Source organism: Eucalyptus grandis, chromosome 6 (genome assembly GCF_016545825.1).
Source record: "Eucalyptus grandis isolate ANBG69807.140 chromosome 6, ASM1654582v1, whole genome shotgun sequence".
In the NCBI taxonomy this organism is placed as follows: Eukaryota; Viridiplantae; Streptophyta; class Magnoliopsida; order Myrtales; family Myrtaceae; genus Eucalyptus; species Eucalyptus grandis.
In genome coordinates, this window is record NC_052617.1 from 34,531,626 (window position 1) to 34,551,588 (window position 19,963).

General features: G+C 38.9%; 1 protein-coding gene across 5 annotated transcripts; it reads left to right on the forward strand.

Annotated features, from left to right (window-relative positions):
* Positions 1–1,001: 1,001 nt before the first annotated feature.
* On the forward strand, positions 1,002–18,364 carry LOC104449162 (WD and tetratricopeptide repeats protein 1). 5 transcript variants are annotated; one of them, XM_010063203.3, is made up of 20 exons: positions 1,002–1,373; positions 2,583–2,651; positions 3,285–3,362; positions 6,888–7,022; positions 7,109–7,216; positions 7,314–7,442; positions 8,275–8,390; positions 8,466–8,583; positions 10,294–10,399; positions 10,929–11,047; positions 11,136–11,315; positions 11,401–11,511; positions 12,797–12,908; positions 13,235–13,587; positions 14,501–14,591; positions 15,594–15,689; positions 15,772–15,842; positions 15,919–16,046; positions 17,237–17,308; positions 17,986–18,364. In XM_010063203.3, exons 1-19 carry the CDS (start codon positions 1,299–1,301, stop codon positions 17,295–17,297), a joined length of 2,256 nt encoding a protein of 751 aa, XP_010061505.1. In that variant the 5' UTR covers positions 1,002–1,298; the 3' UTR covers positions 17,298–17,308; positions 17,986–18,364. The 5 variants fall into 5 exon arrangements, with proteins under 5 accessions (XP_010061505.1, XP_039171426.1, XP_010061504.1 ...); XM_039315492.1 differs by having other exon boundaries at positions 10,959–11,047; XM_010063202.3 differs by having other exon boundaries at positions 1,003–1,373; positions 10,926–11,047.
* Positions 18,365–19,963: the final 1,599 nt, after the last annotated feature.

Sequence of the window (19,963 nt, forward strand, 5' to 3'; positions counted from 1 at the left end):
ACTAATAATATTTCACTCAATTCTAATGTTTTTCTGTTAAGTGCGAAGGAGCGAAACCTGTACATATTCATCAGCCGACGATTATCTTTATCAGCGATAAGTTCAGGGCCCGTTTGATCCGAGTGATCAAATTTCATGGTGCTTTTAGAACAAACCCGATTCACGTGAGAACTTTGGAGGAACGGGCCGAAGGGGTTATTGGAATTTTACCCCACCGTGCGCGGAAGGGCGGGTGAAGAGGTTTTATACTTCTGCAGCCGCATCCATTTCGAGAACACCCGACATACTTACCTATCAGATGTAACCATGTCGTGCCTTTCCAAGGGCATCTTTTCCCCAAAGAAAGCATATTTGCTCAGCTTGCACTCGCCTCACATCAGAAGCCTCAAAACAAGCACCAACTTTGTCCCAATATTAAGGATAAGAAAGAGAGGGCTCTTGAGCGTGAATTGAAAGATTGAAGATGGAGAATCATTGTAGAGATGTGAGAGAATATGTATATGAAGCGAATCAAGTTAGATGTCTTCTTACGTGCCAGAAGTTCTGAGAGTCTTTTATATTTACTTTAGGATTTTTGGGGAGCTAATAATATTTCACTCATTTCTAATATTTCCTTGTCAAGTGCGGTTCACTTAGTCAAGCTGGCTGCTGATTCTCCCATTGATTGTGACCAGTTTGGCCAGATCATTTTTTGGATTGAACCGCCCTTGGCGAAGGAGCGAAACGTGTACACATTCATCTGCCGACGATAATCTTTATCAGCGATTAGTTCAGGGCCCATCCGGAATCCGAGTGATCAAATTTCATGGTGATTTTAGAACAAACCCGATCCACGTGAGAACTTTGGAAAAACGGGCCGAAGGGGTTATTGGAATTTTACCCCACCGTGCACGGCAAGGGCGGGTGAAGAGGCTTTATCCTCTGCGGCCGCATCCATTTCGAGAACCACCGACCCGACCCGACCCGAGCGCACTCTCCATCCAGGCGGGCCTCGGATCACCGTCGTCGCGCGCGGGACCCCGAGAAACGGGCGGCGATCCGCACGTCGATCGCCCGTCGCTAAGCTGATCGCGCCCGCACCCGATTACGGGAAGGTGCACAAGGACAGACGATGAGGGGAGGCGCTGCCGAGGTTACGTTATAAAAAAACGCCTCTGAAATTTCGCGAACGTATTTTACTGCGATCGTCGCTGCGCCTCGGAGACGACGAAGAAGACGAAGCTGGTCGGCGACCGGACGCCGGAGAGAGGGAGGGAGGACATCGCGATCGAGGCCTAGGGTTTTCGCGCGGGGTTCCCATGGCCCGCTGCGGTGCCTTCCACGACGGCAACGTTCACGAGTTGCTCGAGCGCAGATACATCGACACTCGCCATGTAAAATATTATTTTTTTTATTCGCTGCTGCTGTTGCTGCTGCTGCTCGCTTTCGCGAGTTTTATTCTGTTTGCGATGGTCGAGGACCTGAGGTTGGGCTCTGTGATGGGGCGGGGAATGCGTGGCCGGCGTTCCGGTCGGCCGATTTCTTGTGAAGTGCGGGCTAGAGCTAGAGCGCTTCGGCGGCTGCTGGCCGTGGTGATCGGGGGGCGATCATTTGCCCGGGGTAGAATTTTGGCGATTTTTTCGTTTGCGTTCATTCGTGGGGATTCCGGTGAGAATTCCGGAGGCGTCGGACGGTGTGATGTGTCGACTCACGATTCTTCCCGATGGAAATGTGGCTCGGAGGGAGATTCTTGGACTTTTGCTAGGATGATCATTCTTTTTGGCCATGAAAGGCAAAGTTAGGGTGGGAATAGTGCTGATTAGCCAACGGTGTAATCTGTTGCGGGAAAATGATCATCGTTCATCAATGCATGACTTGTGGTATGATGATTTTAGGGCGCGGTTTTTTGATTGGATATGTAAAGAATTTTGGAAATGGAGAGTCTTGTGAGCCGGAGGGAAAGTTAAACGTGTAGATGGCGGAGAATGTTTGAAAGGTGTTGAGAATGGCTCCGACGTTATATTAGCTTCACACTGTATGTATTGTTCTCTATTTAGGCTGGAGTGGGGGTGGATTTTAGGGCGTTTGACGTATATTTAACAGATTTAATGTACCGCTACATTGTTGCCTGCGGTAAACAGGTGATTGACCTGATAAGGTGGACCTCTCTGGTGTTGCGATGGGTGACATTTCTTTTAGTGTATGGTACTTGGTTACCAAAAGTGGAGTTTGAGCAAGTGAAGTTCATTACATGTTTGATATATATATTATTTTTTCACTCTAAGCATCAACATGCCTATGTTTCTGCAACAGTCTTTTTTTGATGAACCTTTGTGTTATATGAAAAATGGAAGTTGGGATAATATTGGGAAAGTTGTTTCATGTTGGAGGAGGAACAAGAGTAATTGTTTTGTTTCTCACATAGAAGTGAAGGCATGACTTTCTTTTTCATGTTTGCTCTCTATCTTGTTTCTCACATTGAAGTGAAGGCACAGCTTTCTTTTTCATGTTTGCTCTCTATCTCGTTTCTCACATAGAAGTGAAGGCACAACTTTCTTTTTCATGTTTGCTCTCTATCTGAGTTCTCCCTGATACTTTGGTAGGATGCAAATCGTGGTCTGCAAATGCACTCGTCATTAGTTCAGAAGCTCTCCCATGAGAAAGAATTGGAGGTAGTTATAATCCATACTTTGGTAACTCTATTTAATGGTTCAATGTACTTGGACCTACATCTTTACAATTTTTGCTGAAGTGCTTTTGGTTCAGGATAAAATGTACTTTCTTTCTTGTTATGGGCATAAATTGAGGATCAGCAGCGAACACCATTTATTTTCACTTCTATTGGCATAAACATTCTTATGTAACTTTCTCTTACGTGAGTTTCATATGGATGCATCAATTGGATGGCTTTTTTTCCTGTGAACCTCTACTAGGCAGAAGTTGGTTATTATCTTATGACTGGCAAAGCTGTTTTAGTTGTATCCCTTTCATTTGGTTCCCTTTCTAGTAGAATTTTTTCATTGCCAGGACTGTCGGGTCATTTACCTTAAGTTTCATATCTCTGTGGAACAAGTAGATGAATTTGTTCATGAGCAAGGACCTCAACAATGATTTTGAATGAACTGAATTTGAGCAGCTTTCTAGTTTTCATTATTTCACTGGGACCATCTCTGAGGCCAGAATATGGATTAAATTTTGAGTTATGTTTGCATCTAATATGTAGAACTCATCTGCTTCATATTTTTTGTCTATATATTTTACAGACATAAGGTTTCGACTGTCACTAAGTTCATATTCTTTTTCAGGGACATCAAGGTTGTGTTAATGCTATTGCTTGGAATTCTAGTGGCTCACTTTTAATATCAGGATCAGATGACACTCGGGTACGACTTAATTCAATTTTTGAATTTGTTTGAACATGGGATATAGCTTAGAACTTGTCAATTTTAGAGGTGTATGGAGGCAATGGCACTAGAGATCTAATTAATGTTAGCAGCTTAATATTTGGGAGTGAATATGGATTTTCATGTGTGAATCGAAAGATGCAGTTGGTATGGGTTGTGTATTGAATGGTGGCATACTGCATTTAATGTGTAAGGTATGACTTACATGAATGCGGGAGTCTTAAAACTGCATTAGAGGTACATTCTGAATCGGTTTCCTAACATTTTTAAGCTTTTAGGATTGGTGACATCCCAAACATACCATGTCAAGTTGTTAAATTATCTTCTTTATTTGTCTAAGCAGCATGGTGAACCCAGTCCTAGTCCTGCATAGTGGATAGCTATGTATAGTAGTTGTAGCCCTTGGTATAGATCAGTCAAGACATGATGCAGACTACAAAATCTCACAGGATGATATTCATTCAAATATTGATGTTTCTATTGAGTCTTGAGGAAGATGGACTTTACAAATCAAATAAGAGTCTTGAGGGATTAGGATTCTTCTCATAGATAAATTAGCAGTCCTATGTCATTTGGGATTTGAATATTATTTTGAGTGTCCTTTTTAGCTTAAGTAGGATATTATGTTTTCCTATTCTATATTATTTTTCTTGTTTAGAGGTTTCCCGTTTCAACTAGGAGTTGAAATTTAGAGAGTCTGTAATTTTGTTCTAATTCTTCCTTGTAGATTTGATGATCATTTGGAATTGGCAATTCTTTGCTTTGGGATTGTGTGATGCAGTTCTTTTCTTGGGGACGATGCTTAAGAAACCCTAGGTATGATGCTTAGGAAGCTTTTGGTGTGAAGCCTAAAGATTTATTCTTTGTTTTGGGACTCATCGTCCTACAATCAATTTGGTATTAGAGCAAAGGGTCCTACACTTTCTCCTGCAATGGTGGACCGATGTTTAATTGGAATCCAAGGTTCGCGAGTTGGACACTGTAAAGATTCTGAACACTTGTTCAAGCAACAAAACAACAAGATGGATGAACTCTTTAAGTGAATTTAAAGAACTTGTTTATTGCCCTAGGAGCACAACCAATGTAAATAAGGATTGATCAAGTATCAGAAAAATCCAAAATAAGGAAGATCTTGAATCACATGGTGCTCTTGATTGCATGAAGGAGATAAAAAATAAAAACATATAGGATGGCTTGAAAGTTGCGTGCTTCAGGTGTGGAGATTTCTGTCATGTTACTTATCAACGTCTATGAATGAAAGTTGCGCAAATCAAGCAAGATTTAGGTCAAGATGGCTGTGAAGATCACACAAGCATAATTGAGAATATGGACTTCGTGATACTATCTAACTTTCATTATTGCAAACGGTTTGATCATGAATTTTTCTCAAAACATGCCCTAATTGAACTTCTTTCGGCTTGAGGGATAAAAATTATCATGTGCGGATGAAGCTGAAAAATTGTTTGACACTTCAAAATTCAAGGATGAGTTTTCTTCGTCAGAGGAGAATGGTGCAGCCAACAAAGTCTTGCAAGATGATGTTTGTTTAAATATTGATGTTTGTACCAAGTTTTGATGAAGATGGATTTCACAAATCAAGTAAGAGCCCTAAGAGATAAGGATTCTTCTCATAGATAACATTCTAATATCTTTTAGGATTTGATTCTTATTAGGATTTTATTTTAAGGAAGATATTGTGTTTTTCTATTATATATATCTTTCTTGTTTCGAGGTTTCCTATTTCAAGTAGGAGAGTCTACAGATGTCATTGTAATTCTTTCTTTTCAATAGAACTCTTGATTATTTGAATGTGGCAATTCTTTGTTTTGGGATTGTGTAATGCAATTCATCTCTCGTGTGATGTTTAAGAAACCCTAGGTGCGATGCTTAGGAAGCTTTGTTGTGAAGCCTAAAGAGTTATTCTTTGTTGTTGGACTAGTCATCCTAAGTTGACAAATACCAAAAGTAATGTTATTATGCTTGCTCTATACACGAAAGTAACGTTATTCAACTTGCTCAGAACATAAGATCGCATGACCTTATGGTCCAAATTTCTTTTGCTGGGTTAGAATTGTATAGTAGGTAAGATCATGCTCAAATTTGAGAGTTGGGCGAGTCAAAAAATATTTTTAGCGATTTTAATTTTTGGGCTATACCATTAGTTTTCTTGGGCCTGAGATTGTTTAGGTAAAGAGAGGAATGATTCTTTTGATGAAATGGTGCACATCATATTGAGACGGATTTAGATAGACGAAGGCCATTTGATCTCTCTCTTTCTCTCTCTCTAAATGGAGAAAACTTAAAGCTTTGGCTAAAGTCAGGGAAATTAGAAACTTAACAATCAATCTTATAATATCTAAATTAGTCCACATTGGACCAATCTTTCTGGCTGTCTTTTATGTTGTTTTAAAAATCCTTTAGAGAGAACTTGGTTTTGTCTTCTGTTTATGTCTAATGTATAAGAATAGTCTACACTCTATTTTAATGGTGCTTCCAGCGGTGGGCAGATTATCTTGACTCTTGATTGTGAGATTTGTGAGGGAAGTCTCACATTGCCCTGGGGGCGAGGCTGACTCCTAGCTGCCATCTGAGTTTTTCTGGACTTACATAGAAAATCATGCGTTCAACATGGCATAGTCTTGGTTGCGTTCAGAGAGGCAATAAAGGCTAGTTAATAGGTGCTCTCTTTGCAAAAAGATACTGTTGGGCATCTTCTAGTTCATTCTCCCTCGTTGAGTATACTTTGGGCAGCTTCTTAAGCATATAGTTGGGTTCTTCAGGAGGTTCTATTGAGCAAAAATTACGGGCAGGGGTCGTTTGCTATTGGGCAAGAAAAGAAGCATTACTTCAATTTCTCTTTATTTGTGTTTGCTGACTTGGAAAGAGTGAAGCAGAAAAGCTCTTGAAAAAGAGGTCTTTTGGTTTTGTGAGTTATCAAGACTGGCTCAAAATCTTGCATTTTCTTATAGTGAAAAATTGCTTGTAGATGTAAATGCATTGATTGTGGATGCTCTATCCGATATCTAAGCTCTTTCTGGTGCTTGAGCTCTTTTATGAATTAGGTTTGCACATCCTTGGTGCCCTAAAGTGAATAACTCTTTACCTATCAAATGAGCAAATGTCTCAGCAATGAACCATTGTACTTTTTGTGTGCTTTATGTTTCTAGAAATTTTTATATTGACTAGGCCTTCTTGAGATTCCCATTCCTCTCAGCTCCTTTCTGTAAACTTATTTTGGTGTAACGAATGAGAAATTAGCTACAGTGAGTTTACACTTGTGAAGGACACTTGGATTTTTATGCTAAATTTGAGAGTATGTGTTTCTTGTGCCCGTTTTCTAAAGGGGCTTTAAGCATTGGTGAGTACACTTAGCTTAATGTTGCAGACCAGATTAGCAGCAGAAAAGTTATCATACCTATGTCATGGCAGTGATTTCATTTTGCTGCAAACATATATAATGTAAGTTTCTCTGTGGGGAGCATCACAAAGTATTTCCTTGCACAGATCAATATGTGGAGCTATTCTGGTCGGAAGCTTTTGCATTCAATTGATAGTGGGCACTCTGCAAACATCTTTTGTACAAAATTTGTCCCTGAAACATCGGACGAGCTTGTAGTCTCAGGAGCTGGAGATGCAGAAGTACTGTTTCTACTTCTGATATTTACCATGATCATATCTGCTTCCAATAATTAATGCTTATAAACTTTGCATTGGTACTGCTACAGGTCAGGTTATTCAACTTGTCTCGATTAGATGGGAGAGGAACCGAAGAAAATGCTATTCTTCCATCAGCACTTTTCCAGTGCCACACAAGAAGAGTTAAAAAATTAGCTGTGGGTATATTATGGCAATTTTTAATTATTAATTGGTGAATATCCAGATTTTATGCAGCTTCTCCTGTGAATAAATGTCCTTTCCTGTTTCATGTAGGTTGAAGTTGGTAACCCTAATGTTGTCTGGAGTGCTAGTGAAGATGGAACTTTGAGGCAGCATGACTTTCGGGAAGGTAATTCTTGCCCTCCTGCTGGGTCTCCGCAACAGGAATGTCGAAGCGTTCTGGTGAGTCATAACTCTTGCGAATGCTTGTGTGCTATTACGATTTATCATTCTTGTGATGGTTGTACTTCAAAGTTTTTGAAAATCCAATGAAAATGTGGTCTAAAATGGAGGACTTATTCTTGTTATTTTCTGGCTGTAGCGTCCTGACAGTTGTTGGAGAATCTTGATATGAATATTTGCGCTTGATGCATTTCCTTCATGCGCTTATTACTGAGCTTATGTGCTTTTGCTTGCATATGTTGTCACCTCGCTTTCTCCATTTGCTTTTTGTTTTGTTTTCCTTGTATTATGTTGGAGCTGTCTTAGCCTGTATGAAGGGCATTGTGAATTAGGCGAAAGATGTATCTCAGTTTGCTCTTGGACACAGATGGTCCTGCATGTGCTGCATTTCTGCCATTCATTCGGCCAGTTAGGCTCTAGAATAGGAAAGTAGATCCATTTATTCAAATCTTGGAAAAGAGACATGAATACTGACATGAGTTGAGGAAGACATAGTGTTTTCATCTTAGGGTCATGGATGAAGTCCCTTGTTTCCCTCTAATTATTTCTGTTCCTTCAATCAGCGTGGCAATGCCCAGTTAATAATTTTTTGTCATATTTTGTTATATGCTAAGGAGGGATCAATTCGTTGAACAGGGGGAATGAAGATATGTTCAGACACATTTTTGTGCTTGTGAACAAATAATCTTTTGTTGGTTGTAGAGGCCAAGTAGATCATGCACTAGGAGTGACAGCATCTCAAAGATATCAACTGTGATGCCATCATCTTGAAATTATGGTTGTCTTTGTTATGACTTTTCAAAGTCATTCTTCTCTCTTTGAATTTTGGCAGCTTGACTTGCGTTCTGGGTACAAGAAATCACTAACTGATCCTCCAAAAGGAGTTCTTGCACTAAAATCTTGTGATATCAGTTCCACCAGGCCTCACTTGATCCTAGTTGGTGGGAGGTATTTTCTTGCAGCTGAAGCTTGTTCCTTAATCTAAATCGTAGCTTCAACTAATACTCCATTTTTATATGTCAGTGATGCATTTGCACGGTTATATGATAGAAGGATGCTGCCACCATTGACCTCCTGCAGAAAAAGGATGGCACCACCTCCTTGTGTCAACTATTTCTGCCCAATGCATCTCTCGGACCGTGTTAGTTCAGATTTTTGAATTATTGCATTTCTGTGCTGTTATGTTCAGATTTAGTGCCTATATTTACTGAACTTGTAGTTCTGTACCAGAAATATGGTCCGCACTGAACTTTCTCGTAAAGGCAGTGCTTTTATTGTACTTTCTAGTTGTGATTTTATCTATTATAAGAAGATGCAATATTTATTCTTAATGGCAACAGTTAGATATAAACGAGTCTATCATTGTCAAGTTCACTGCATTCTTAAGTTTGGAGTAGACTTTGTCGGCATATTCTTGTCATATGTACTAGAATGAATTTTGTTTGACACTTCCTTGCAAGTGTGGCTGATTATCTGGATCTTCTGACTCTAAAGTCTCTTCAGTAAAATTCAAGTACTTAAATTTTCCTTGAAGTCTCCATCTGCATATATATATTTCTTTTTTATGCCTTCTGCTGCTCCATTTAGCCTCTTTCTTTGCATCTCTTATGACACAGCATCTTCTCACTGAACTTTCTAAATGCTGTCATCAAGTTTTTAAACCATATTAGACAAAATTTTCCCATCTCATCCTTTATCAGAGGCCACTTCTTTCAATGTGGTCATTTTAAAGCCTTTGGTATTTTGAGTGCTCCAAGAAAGCATTCTTGTTGTTAATACACTTACTTTTAGAACATGTCAGTTATTCTTTGGATAGTGCTGCTACTAGACCACGCAACACTTGATTCAGTAAAGCACTACCAGCCCTATCATTGTCTTATAGGATTTATTTATGTCGCTTCTCTGGATTTTGCACTAGATACCAGACTCTCCTCTCTATTTCATCTATTCTGCTTATATCCTTTGATGTAAACTCAAATAATGTGTCCAGCTTCACCATTATGGATACGTGAGTAGAATCGCTTCCCTCTTTTCCATTTCTTGGTCTTCAATTTCACTCCTGGTCTGCGTAAACTGCCTGCTTTTTTTGAACTTGCAGTTAGTATGTTACTTTGATTGACTTGAAAATCTTAATATTTCCTTCCCATATTCAACTTTCAGGTCGTTTCTTCTTAATTTTTGTCTAAGAGCACTATATAGCCTATATCATTACTGGAAAGCATATGTTAATGAATATCATGCCAATACTCCCAGTGAACTTGTCTATGCACAAAGAGATAGTTTCCTGTTGTCATATAATTTGTTGGTCAAAACATCATCATTTTTCACACACTATATCTAAGTATTTCCCCTAGACAAAACTAAAAGGAGCATGAAAGCTTTGAGTTTATAATTCGATTTAATTCATTTTATAAATGATATGAATCGGTTGGATGAATCTGTAAAATGTGGGAACACAAGCTTATCTATTGGCCATCACTATGGCCGAGACTGTTTGTGTTAGTGTGATATTTGTCTGCAAAGAACCAGTTTCAGAAGTATATCGTAGATGTTCATTGATATTGTTTTCGGTACTACTGAATATTGCTTAGACATCTTATTTTGATACATCTACTTATCTTATCTGTATCTGAGTCTTTAGAAACTAAACTCAGATGTCTTGCTGAATCCATGATTTGGTTTCATTTGATATGTGAACCACAGAGAGTTCAATTGAATATCTCTATCTCAATTTAATGATTGTGCTCTTGGTTGATAAATGTACATGTTAAGGGTATTACTCAGTTTGCGAAAATAGCTTTTTCTACTACTATGGAAGAAGACTGAGTTTGTTACTTTCCACTTTTTGCAGGGACGCTCAAGCTTGCACCTGACTCATGTTACATTTAGTCCAAATGGAGAAGAGGTTTTACTCAGCTATAGTGGAGAGCATGTGTACCTAATGAATGTAAACCCTGGTATGCTTGATCTATTGGTGTGTCAGATTGTACAAATGCTATGAAGTGAGATGTTGGTGAAGCAAGGATGAAAGCAATGCTCCGTTTATGTAGTTCTTAGATGTCACTGCCTTAGCAGGGTCTTTAGTGAACTGGCGGGGTGGAAGCAGATTTGATCTTTAGTATTGATAAAGAGAAGGGAAAGTGAGAGGGCACTGTGAATATCTTTTCCTTCACTCTGTTACTGTTGGGAACTCTAGTCATCCACATGCACAGCCAAGTTGCTCTTCTTCGAGAGAATTTTATGATTGAGTTATTGTGCGCCTACTGAATGCCTTTTGGTGGTTGTATAGATGTTCATATTTGTGAAGTATGCATAGAATGATTATCTGGTTAAATAGTATAATCTGGTCTCGGATTGATAATTGTGATATGAGTAGGCATCCGTTTTTCTCGCTAAAGTGCGATGATGCTGAAATTGTGCTGTATTTGATTGAAGTATGAGAATTTGTTGTCTTATGTAGAATCATAATCTCATTTTCTGTAGTAGGAGGAAATGTGATGAAGTATACTGCAGCAGATGTCTCAAAGCTGACAACCTTGGCTCCTTGGCCAAATGGAGTGGGAATGCAACCAACTTTTTCCAAAGACCATCCACATTGTCTTGTGGTGCGATTTTATCTGAACCTAGTCTTGATACTTTTTTTAAAATGGAGCTGATGCTCTTTCCACTGTCATTTCTGTGTGTCTAATACAGGCTTCACAGCTCAAGAAGTGCGAGAGTTTAATGAAATATGCAGAAGCATGCTTGAGCGAGGGAACAAACTGTTATTATGGAATTGAGGCATGCAATGAAGTTTTGGATGGACACGGGCAAGTGATTGAACCTGCCTTGAGGCTTGAATGTCTCTGTACACGTGCAGCTTTGTTACTCAAGGTCTTTGGTGAACTATTGTGATTTGGTAGTTTGGTTGAGCCCTGTTGCTTCTTTATAATAAACTGATTTTATCTTCTCTCATCAGCGAAAATGGAAGAATGATGTGCATATGGCTATAAGAGATTGCCGGAGTGCTAGGATGATCGACACTTCTTCTGCCAGACCGCTTTACTATATGTCTGAAGCTTTATCTCAGGTGGCTATTAAGTTTCCCTGTCAATCTGATTTTCCAAAGTACCTGTTGCCTGAAATATATGTTGTTTATACACTGGTCGCAGGAGCCTCACTTATTGAATGTAGGATCAGATCAGAATTGGACAATAAGTATGAGCTAGTAAAGTTGTTTTATGTCTTCAGGAGTTGAAAATATGATTTATTTGAGATAGATGTAGCTTCATTCACCAGTTATGGGAGAATGGAGTCCTGAGGTACTTTACGTAGTCAGTTTTAGTGAGCTCTCTCATGCTCTTGTCTGGGTCTTTCTAATGGTCTTGGTAGCCTCTTCAGTGTGAGACGTAGACCATGACAATGGAGTAGGTCTTGGTCCAACTCAAATTGTCTCATATTTATGCAATAAAATTTAGCGAGATTACTTAAACACATCCATATTTAACTGTTCTTATGAAAACCCATACCACACATTTAAACTACTTGAAGCTCCTTATATGAATCTTGGATAGAATTCCATATCAAATTAAAAGTTAATTTACAATATAAAAAGATTTTTGTAAATAAAATAAAACACATAAAAAAACCGAACGATGGAAACACTGATAAAAAAAAAACTAAAATGCCTGCATGTGTTGTGAAGAGGCATACTCCAAATGCATACTTTATCGATCCAAGTTTGTTTAATCTTTTTCTTTTGTTGCCAAATCCAATTTATCTTAGTGGAAGATGCATAGCAACTTGTTATAATTTTTTTTGCCCAAGTGATTGACTTTTGTTTAAACGCTGTTTGGTATCTGTGTCCGTTTCCTGTGTTGATTTTACCTTGTCAAGATCATATAAAATTGGCTGATAAGAGGAAGAGTTTCTTTTCATGAATTGGAGGTTGAATTCCCAATTTCATGATCTTTTGCCTTCTAGCTGAGACGATGACCCTGAGGGCTTGATGATGCATCTGATTCATTAGTACTTGGCTGTCAACTGCTGTAAATTTCTCCTGGTTGGTGACTTTGGTCGGTAGCCACAGTTTTCTGAAATGGCAAGGGGGCTATAAGGCTTGATGAAGCGACTGTACAATGCCTAACAGAATAGATTAACTGCACCTGACCTGGTCCTGCATGTGGTTGCTTTATGATTGTTAGCAAAATTCAGATAAATAGTTATTTCTTAGGTTACAATGTCCTTTACATGCTGTTCTCATATATGTATATTAATAATATGAATTTTGTTCAAAGACTCGCTAAGTTTATTAGCATGGTTGGTTCCTTGGGGGGGGCTTGTGCACTCATTTCTCCATCCAAACTCTTTGGCAGTTGGGCAAACATAAAGAGGCTCTAGACTTTGCTATTGCAGCACAGTGCTTGTCTCCATCAGATCCTAAGCTAGAGGAAAGGGTGCAGGACATAAAGCAGCGTCTTGCTGCAGGTATATAGCTTATCTACAATGAGTCCTCCTTGCTTTCGCTGCTGTAGTTGATTAATCTGATCATCAGTTATCCTAGCACATGTATACCGGCTCTCAAACTGCATGGCATTTTGGACATATTTTCCTTCTTGTCCTGCTGTATATTGCTACAGGTTTTTTCTTATTCGAATTTTCCTCCTTTTGTGAATAATGACCATTGTTTCAGTTGATTTCCTGTTAATCAAACGAATTCATCCTTTGGGTATAGAGAAATACAATGAGTATTCACATCATATCCATTGTCCTACCTTTTGATTTGTCTATGCCTGTGTTATCTTATCATTTAGCCGAAGCAGAAAAAAATAACAAAGTAGCAAATGGAGCACCAAGATCCGAGCCTCGAGGAGCAAGAGTGCTATCATTAGGTGACATTCTATTTCGATCAGAGGCCAATAGTGATGCTTCACAAGATGGTCCTAGATCTGAAAGAGAGGAATCTGATTATGATGAGGAAATGGAAGTGGATTTTGAAACTTCAATTTCCGGCGACGAAGGGCGTGATGTTGAATCAAATGTTCTACATGGAAGTTTTAATTTGAGAATCCATCGAAGAGGTGATTCATCTAGAGAAACTGCCAGCACAAATGATTCATGTGGATCCCCTTCATCATCATCACAGAATGATAAAATCCCATATCAGGTTCATATCTGGAACTTCTCTATTTCAAGCTAAACTGCCCATGAACTGGTGGCGGGTATTAGTCTTACCACGTATATCAATAGAATCTTGTCCAGAAGTCGATTAATTATTTCCATTGTATCTAAAGAAAATTTTATGTGATCCTTTGAAATCCTCCATGTTAACAACTTAGTGACTTCTCTGCATTGGTGAGAAAAGCATAATTTTATGGGATTGGTAGGCATTATGTCTGATAATCGCCCGCTGTGGTGGTGTTAACTGTTGTTGGTAACAGCGGGTACGGCTGCTTTGTTACATCATAGTAGTTTTTGTTGTGCCACGTTGGCAATATTTTTGTGGTTACATAGATTTACGCTCTCTGATTGACAAGCAAGAGCAAGATCTTCATATCAGAACTGACGTATTGGTATCTCATGGCTCTTTTCTATGTGTGTAAAATATTAAGATTTCTGAAATGAAGTAAAAGGAAGAAAGATGGAGGAAGAAGATCTCTTTTGGCAAATTGTACATTACCAACCACAAGACTGTCAAGGAATAAACAAAGCAAAAGGGAAGTTGACGAGGGGGAGGGAGGGAGGGACATTACCATGCTTGGGTTAACGAAATTCATCCCAACCTGTATTGTAATTGTTATACTCTCTGTGAAAGTGGTTGTGACGTTACCATACTTGGGAGGGAGGGATGGATTCATCTCAACCTGTATTGTAATTGTTATACTTTCTGTGCAAGTAGTTGTGACATTACCATGCTTGGGTTAATGAAATTCATCCCAACCTGTATTGTAATTGTTATACTCTCTGTGAAAGTGGTTGTGACATTACCATGCTTGGGTTAACGAAATTGAGATGCTCTTATGAGTACTTCTTTTATTTGTCATCTTGTGCCATCAACTTATTATCTTCCTCTATTGCAGCCTGAGGCAGTCATAGATATGAAGCAGAGATATGTTGGACATTGCAATGTGGGAACTGATATAAAACAGGCCAGTTTTCTGGGGCAGAGAGGTACATTTTGATATGTTGATGCACTGCCTATTGCTTGAGGTCTTTCGAGAATATCTCCCTCGTAGTCTCAGCCTGATGACATGATGTTGGTATCATGTGCGAGTCCAGCATTTCCTTTTTATCATACAGGCTACATAAGTGGACTGGATTGGTTTTATACACAGAGTGATGTTCCCTTGATTTTTCTTAGGTTAATAATTATGCTACTGTTGGTTGATAGGCTTAACACTAAGAAGCCTCTAAATCTCAATATTCTTGTTCATGGTTTAGGCCATTAAGTGGCTGATTTTCCATTTGTGAGCTAATCCCGGCACCGGTTGGTTGGTTAAACATCAGAAAAAAATTTGAAGCTGCATACTTTCCTAAATGCATGTATTCTTTGTAAATTGGCCCGTACTGCTTAGTTGCAGTGCGCTCCTGGCAATCTCATGAGATACATTCCTTTTCGTTTTTTTCCCTGTTTGTCTTCATTTTAGAATCTTTCAATTATAGTTATTTGTGCAATTATCAATGGAGGTGAAGAAATTTTTTGCTTGGCGGGCTTGTGCTCATGGGCAAATGATTGTGAACTTAGCAAAACTATAGGTCTGCACTCTCGGCAATGTACTTTCTGATATACATTGGCGCCATATCTAGATGGCTCTCCATGAGTTTAAATTCAGTTAGAAACCACTTCGGCATTGGTATGGAGGTTTTTAAGCGAACATCTCCTTTTTGGTGCTTTGTTTGCCTCCATAACCTGAGCAACAAACGCATGGTGCTATGTCTGATGCTTTTTCCTTTTTCCAATCAACATATGGCTGATGTTATTACAAGCACTGAGAAGATTGGTAATTTCTTCCAAACAGACTATTAGGGCGTATATCTTCCAGATATGGGTATTCAAACTGCTTGCAGTCCACTGGCACCCAAAAAAAAAAAAAAAGAGAGAGAGAGAGAGAACACACTGCTGTTAGTGAAGTGATCAAGATTTATCATGAAATCCCTGTCCTTTATTTTCAGGTGAATATGTTGCAAGTGGAAGCGATGATGGCAGATGGTTTATCTGGGAAAAAAAGACGGGTAGACTGATTAAGATGCTTCTTGGAGATGAAGCAGGTATTTTGTAGCACTGATGCTTTGACTTCCATGGGATGCTTTTCCTATATTTTCTGAAGCCTGTTACTTGTGTTCCTTTCAGTTGTGAATTGCGTGCAGTGTCATCCCTTTGATTGTGTTGTGGCGACCAGTGGGATTGACAACACGATAAAGGTGAGTCTTGCGATGGATTTGTTCAAGGGCAGAAAAGTCATACTTGGGAAAGATATTGAGTGTTTTGTGATGCTAGATATGGACTCCAAGTGTGCCTGCCCCATCAATTGTTGCTAGTGTGGCAGCTGGACCAGAAACTGCCAATGTATTGGATGCTATGGAAAACAATGAACGTAGATTGATTCACAATCGTGAGATTATTTTGTAAGGCTCTCCTCTCTTGATTTTTCTGGTTGTCCAGTAAATAGGAACAGCAATTGATATCCTCTATATACCTAACCGATCTAGCATATAAGATGTGGCTTTTGCTGTTATCTTGTTTGAAATTCTATATGCCCTAACTTGAAAAAGGTACTTTGGTATTCGAATGCGATCTATTTGTCAATTTTATTGTAGGATTTTAGAGGCCCATGAGTGCTGCGCTGGCCCACCTTCCATAATTTGTTTGAATTGTATTAAATTTGTAGGGGATGTACAAACTACGGGAATAAGATGGAGGGTCCAGATTCTGGATCTGCCCCTTTCCCATATTCCTATTTTTTTACAAGGATGCTCAGTTGTGAAACGGCTATTGTACATTTTTAAATTTGTTTTGATAGCCCGGAATAATGTGACATTATGCATATTAGTGCCGCTACTGTCTTTTAGTCCAAGCAACATGGGACTGCTAATCTCACAACCCAGACTTACATCTTTATTAATTTCAATAAGCAATGATTGCATTTTCTTTGTCACATCTTTATCACAGCAGTGCCATGATTTCATTCTATTAAGTTAGATTTAACTGGAATTAATGGAATGCAAAAGCATATTGCTTTAACAAGAATTGATTAACTCCTACAAATAGTAAAAGTTTGTCGCACTGGTAGTCCATTCTTTTTGGGTTACACGCACGCGCACGCGCACACACATATTTTCTATGGGTAGTAATATGAATGTGGTATCATATGAAAAGAAAAATGCTGAATGGTCCTATTTTTTGTTCATTTTAGTAGCAAAATTTTTTAGGAAAAAGAAGAACACAACCAAGGTGGTTCAAGCCGGAGCCCTGCTCATTTCTGCCTATCTCTTTAACAAAGGAAATAATTTTTCCTCCTTTGCTGCCATCATCATCACCATTATCAATCTTCGTCTTTCTTTTAAAAATTGATGTCTTAAGTGTTTCCCTGGGTTCTCTTATATGATCAATTTATATTTCTGGCTAAAAGAGGTAAGCGTGTTTCAGAATGAGTGGTTATGGAACTCGACAGACTTAGAACTTTAGGATCCTTGGTATGATCTTTGCACCTGTTCATTGGCTAGATGCGGAGAGTCTAGCTTTTGTTTTGGCCAAATTACTTTTTACACTCTTCTTGATGAGATACATTTTTCATTCGTGTAATTCTTGCTTGCAGGCCCTTTGAAATCCTCGAGCGGTTTAGAATGCATGAGTCTGCTGAATGTGCCCAAAGTTAAGAGCGATTGAGGTATGCTAGCCACTACTCCTATGTTCTGAAGTTTGCTTATGTGCTGTAGCTGGCTTGATTGACAAATATGAAAATTAAGTGTTCAAAATTTAAGCACTAGACTTTAGCACTGAAAATAGAATTAAAAAATTGTTCTATAGTAGTTGAAACTTACATAATGCATGTGATTAATTTCTTATCAAACCTAGTTTTGTGGAAATTGTCAGTGGTTTTAACAATATAAGTAGTAAGATTTAATTCTCGTAACATCTTTTTCTATTGATTGAATTATGGCTACTTCTCTAAACACATTAAACTTGCTTTATTGTATGATGCTGAATGTCTTTATGTTAAGTGAAGTCTTGACTTGATGATTTTCTACATTAAAACTAGTTATGAGTATCAAACTTGCTTCATTGTATAATGCTGAATGTCTTCATTTTCAGTACTTAATTAGGTTTCTATAGGCATTGAGCCTATGCCTTGAAGTTGTTAGGACCTGGATGCATTATCTATTTTATGTGTGCCTGTCTGGTTCTGCATATATTACTCTATAGTGATGATTGATTGTTGCATGGTCTCCCTGTCCCACTTCTCTCACTTATCACGTGCCCTTGTTCTCCCGCTGCTGATGGATCCTATCTCATCCCAGTCTTTATCTCATTCTCATGCCTTATATATTTATCGGGGCTTCTCAGGGAGAAAGTATAGTTGGATGCATACTTCAGCTGTAGTTTTCAACAGACGGGATAGATTGGTTTCTGTAATAAAGCTTGAGGAGCAAAGCTTGAGGAAGGAGAAACACACAGCATGGATATAACAAATTGCATCATGTCGAGCTATACAGCAGAAGTTGAATAAAGTAGTTTGTTTCTCTCTTGAAACTCATTTACCACCAGTCTGGTTTCGTCCCATATTTTGTTTTCATTTTGTTTCCCTCCTAAATTATCTCCCTGTGTCTAGTTACTCTTAATGTACATCGCATGTATATTTGTATAGTTTACGCATCTCATATCATCATTAGTGATGGTTTTCTGATGATTAGCAAAGGTGTCATTTTCAGTGGGTTTTGGATAACGCGATCTTAAAGTGACGCCCCCAGTCTTAAGTACTTGTGATTGCTTATGTCCATGTCCGATCCATTTTAGTTGTCTGTCTGCATTAGTGTGGCGTATACGGTCCCTGACAATGAACAATGGCGTCGGCAGCGGACTCTTTACGGGACTAGATCTGGTGTCTTATGAGCTGAAATACGCATCAGCTATTTGTTCTGATGATGGGTTTTTGTTAAGAAATTCATGCGTCAATTTGTGCGTGCATGCGCATGTGTTAAATCCGTTGTTACAGTCGAACATAGCGACTTAAGTAGAGTGCTCATCAAGAGACTCGAAATGGGGCAAGCGAGACGTTTAGGTACTGGAAACGTTCTAAAAAGTGTTTCTAGAACACTTTTGTTTTTTTCTCTCGGGCCTAAGATTGCATTGCGGCAGTTAAAAGAACAAAAAAAGGCAAAAAAACTTATCTTTTGTTCCGGAAACAATTTTGAAGAAACGTTTCTTCTTCTCTCTCTTCTTCTTTTTTCTTCTTTTTTTCTTTACTTAAGCAGGCTAACGAATGTGCACGACGAAAGAAGTTTAATTTTCACCTAACTCCTGCGAGTGCAGTCTTCAGTCGCATCAACTAAAATGTTGGGGGCTCAATTGTGAAAAAAAGAAAAAAGAAAGGAAAAAATGAAAAATGAAATAAAAATATTTTGAAACAAAAAAAGAATAAAATTACCAAATGTGATGGATTTTTATTTGCGTGTCATTTTAACACGTGACAAGGACACTCGGCATTTAAAGCCAATCCGAAGTAAGCAACTCTAAAATATAAGCATCGTATAAGATGACGTCGGATAAGTCTATCATCGTTCTAAGATGATAGTTATCAAAAGAAAAAGAAAAAAAAGGATGACAATTGTATCACGCGAGCAATGTGACTGGTCGATCACTGCATATTGGCTGTTGAACAAGAAATTCTCTTCCCAATTGCGGACTTATCCTAACGTCGGTCGTAAAGCTAGCTGGTGGTTCAAACTGTGGTTTTGATTCTCTGTCACTTCAACTTCAAGTCAAAATTCAAATGCTTGAGTTTACCACCGTTCTAAGATGATGAGGCAAGCGTCCATTGGAGTATGCCGTTGATTGTTTGTCAACGAAAGAAGTTGACTGCAAGGTGCTCGCCCCTGTTTCCTGTGCATCCGAGAATTCTTTCCGCGTGATCTTGACTTCGCAGCCCATAAAGTCAATTTTCTGCAGTATGGGGTTGCATCGGAGGCTTTCACCCGTCGTCGACGATCCGGAAGTCCTCCATCTAGACCAAACACCAAGAAATAGACCACAATTCGGAAGTCCTTCGTCTAGGCCAAATGCCAAGACATAGACCTTGTCGCTACCAAAGTAATTTTGACAGTCAAATTGACTGGTTCGCCGCGTATTGATCTGGACCGAAACCAGTAGCGTATTGAAAGGGTCCGGACTTTTCACTTCCAAGAGCTTATGATTTCAATAATTGTCGCGTTATACTCAAGAAAGAGCGATCATCGAGCTCCAAGAAAAGCGAAGGAAAAAAAAGAAAGAACGAAAACCCACATCGGATCCATGTAAAAAGAGACCGAATTGCTTTCGCGCATCT

Bases quoted from the DNA above. Each gene is read 5' to 3' on its own strand.
- LOC104449162 (XM_010063202.3), top strand. From the start codon at position 1,299: ATGGCCCGCTGCGGTGCCTTCCACGACGGCAACGTTCACGAGTTGCTC. The intron at 1,374-2,582 runs GTAAAATATTAT...ATACTTTGGTAG, and splicing joins GATACATCGACACTCGCCAT to GATGCAAATCGTGGTCTGCA. The intron at 11,316-11,400 runs GTCTTTGGTGAA...TTCTCTCATCAG, and splicing joins GTGCAGCTTTGTTACTCAAG to CGAAAATGGAAGAATGATGT.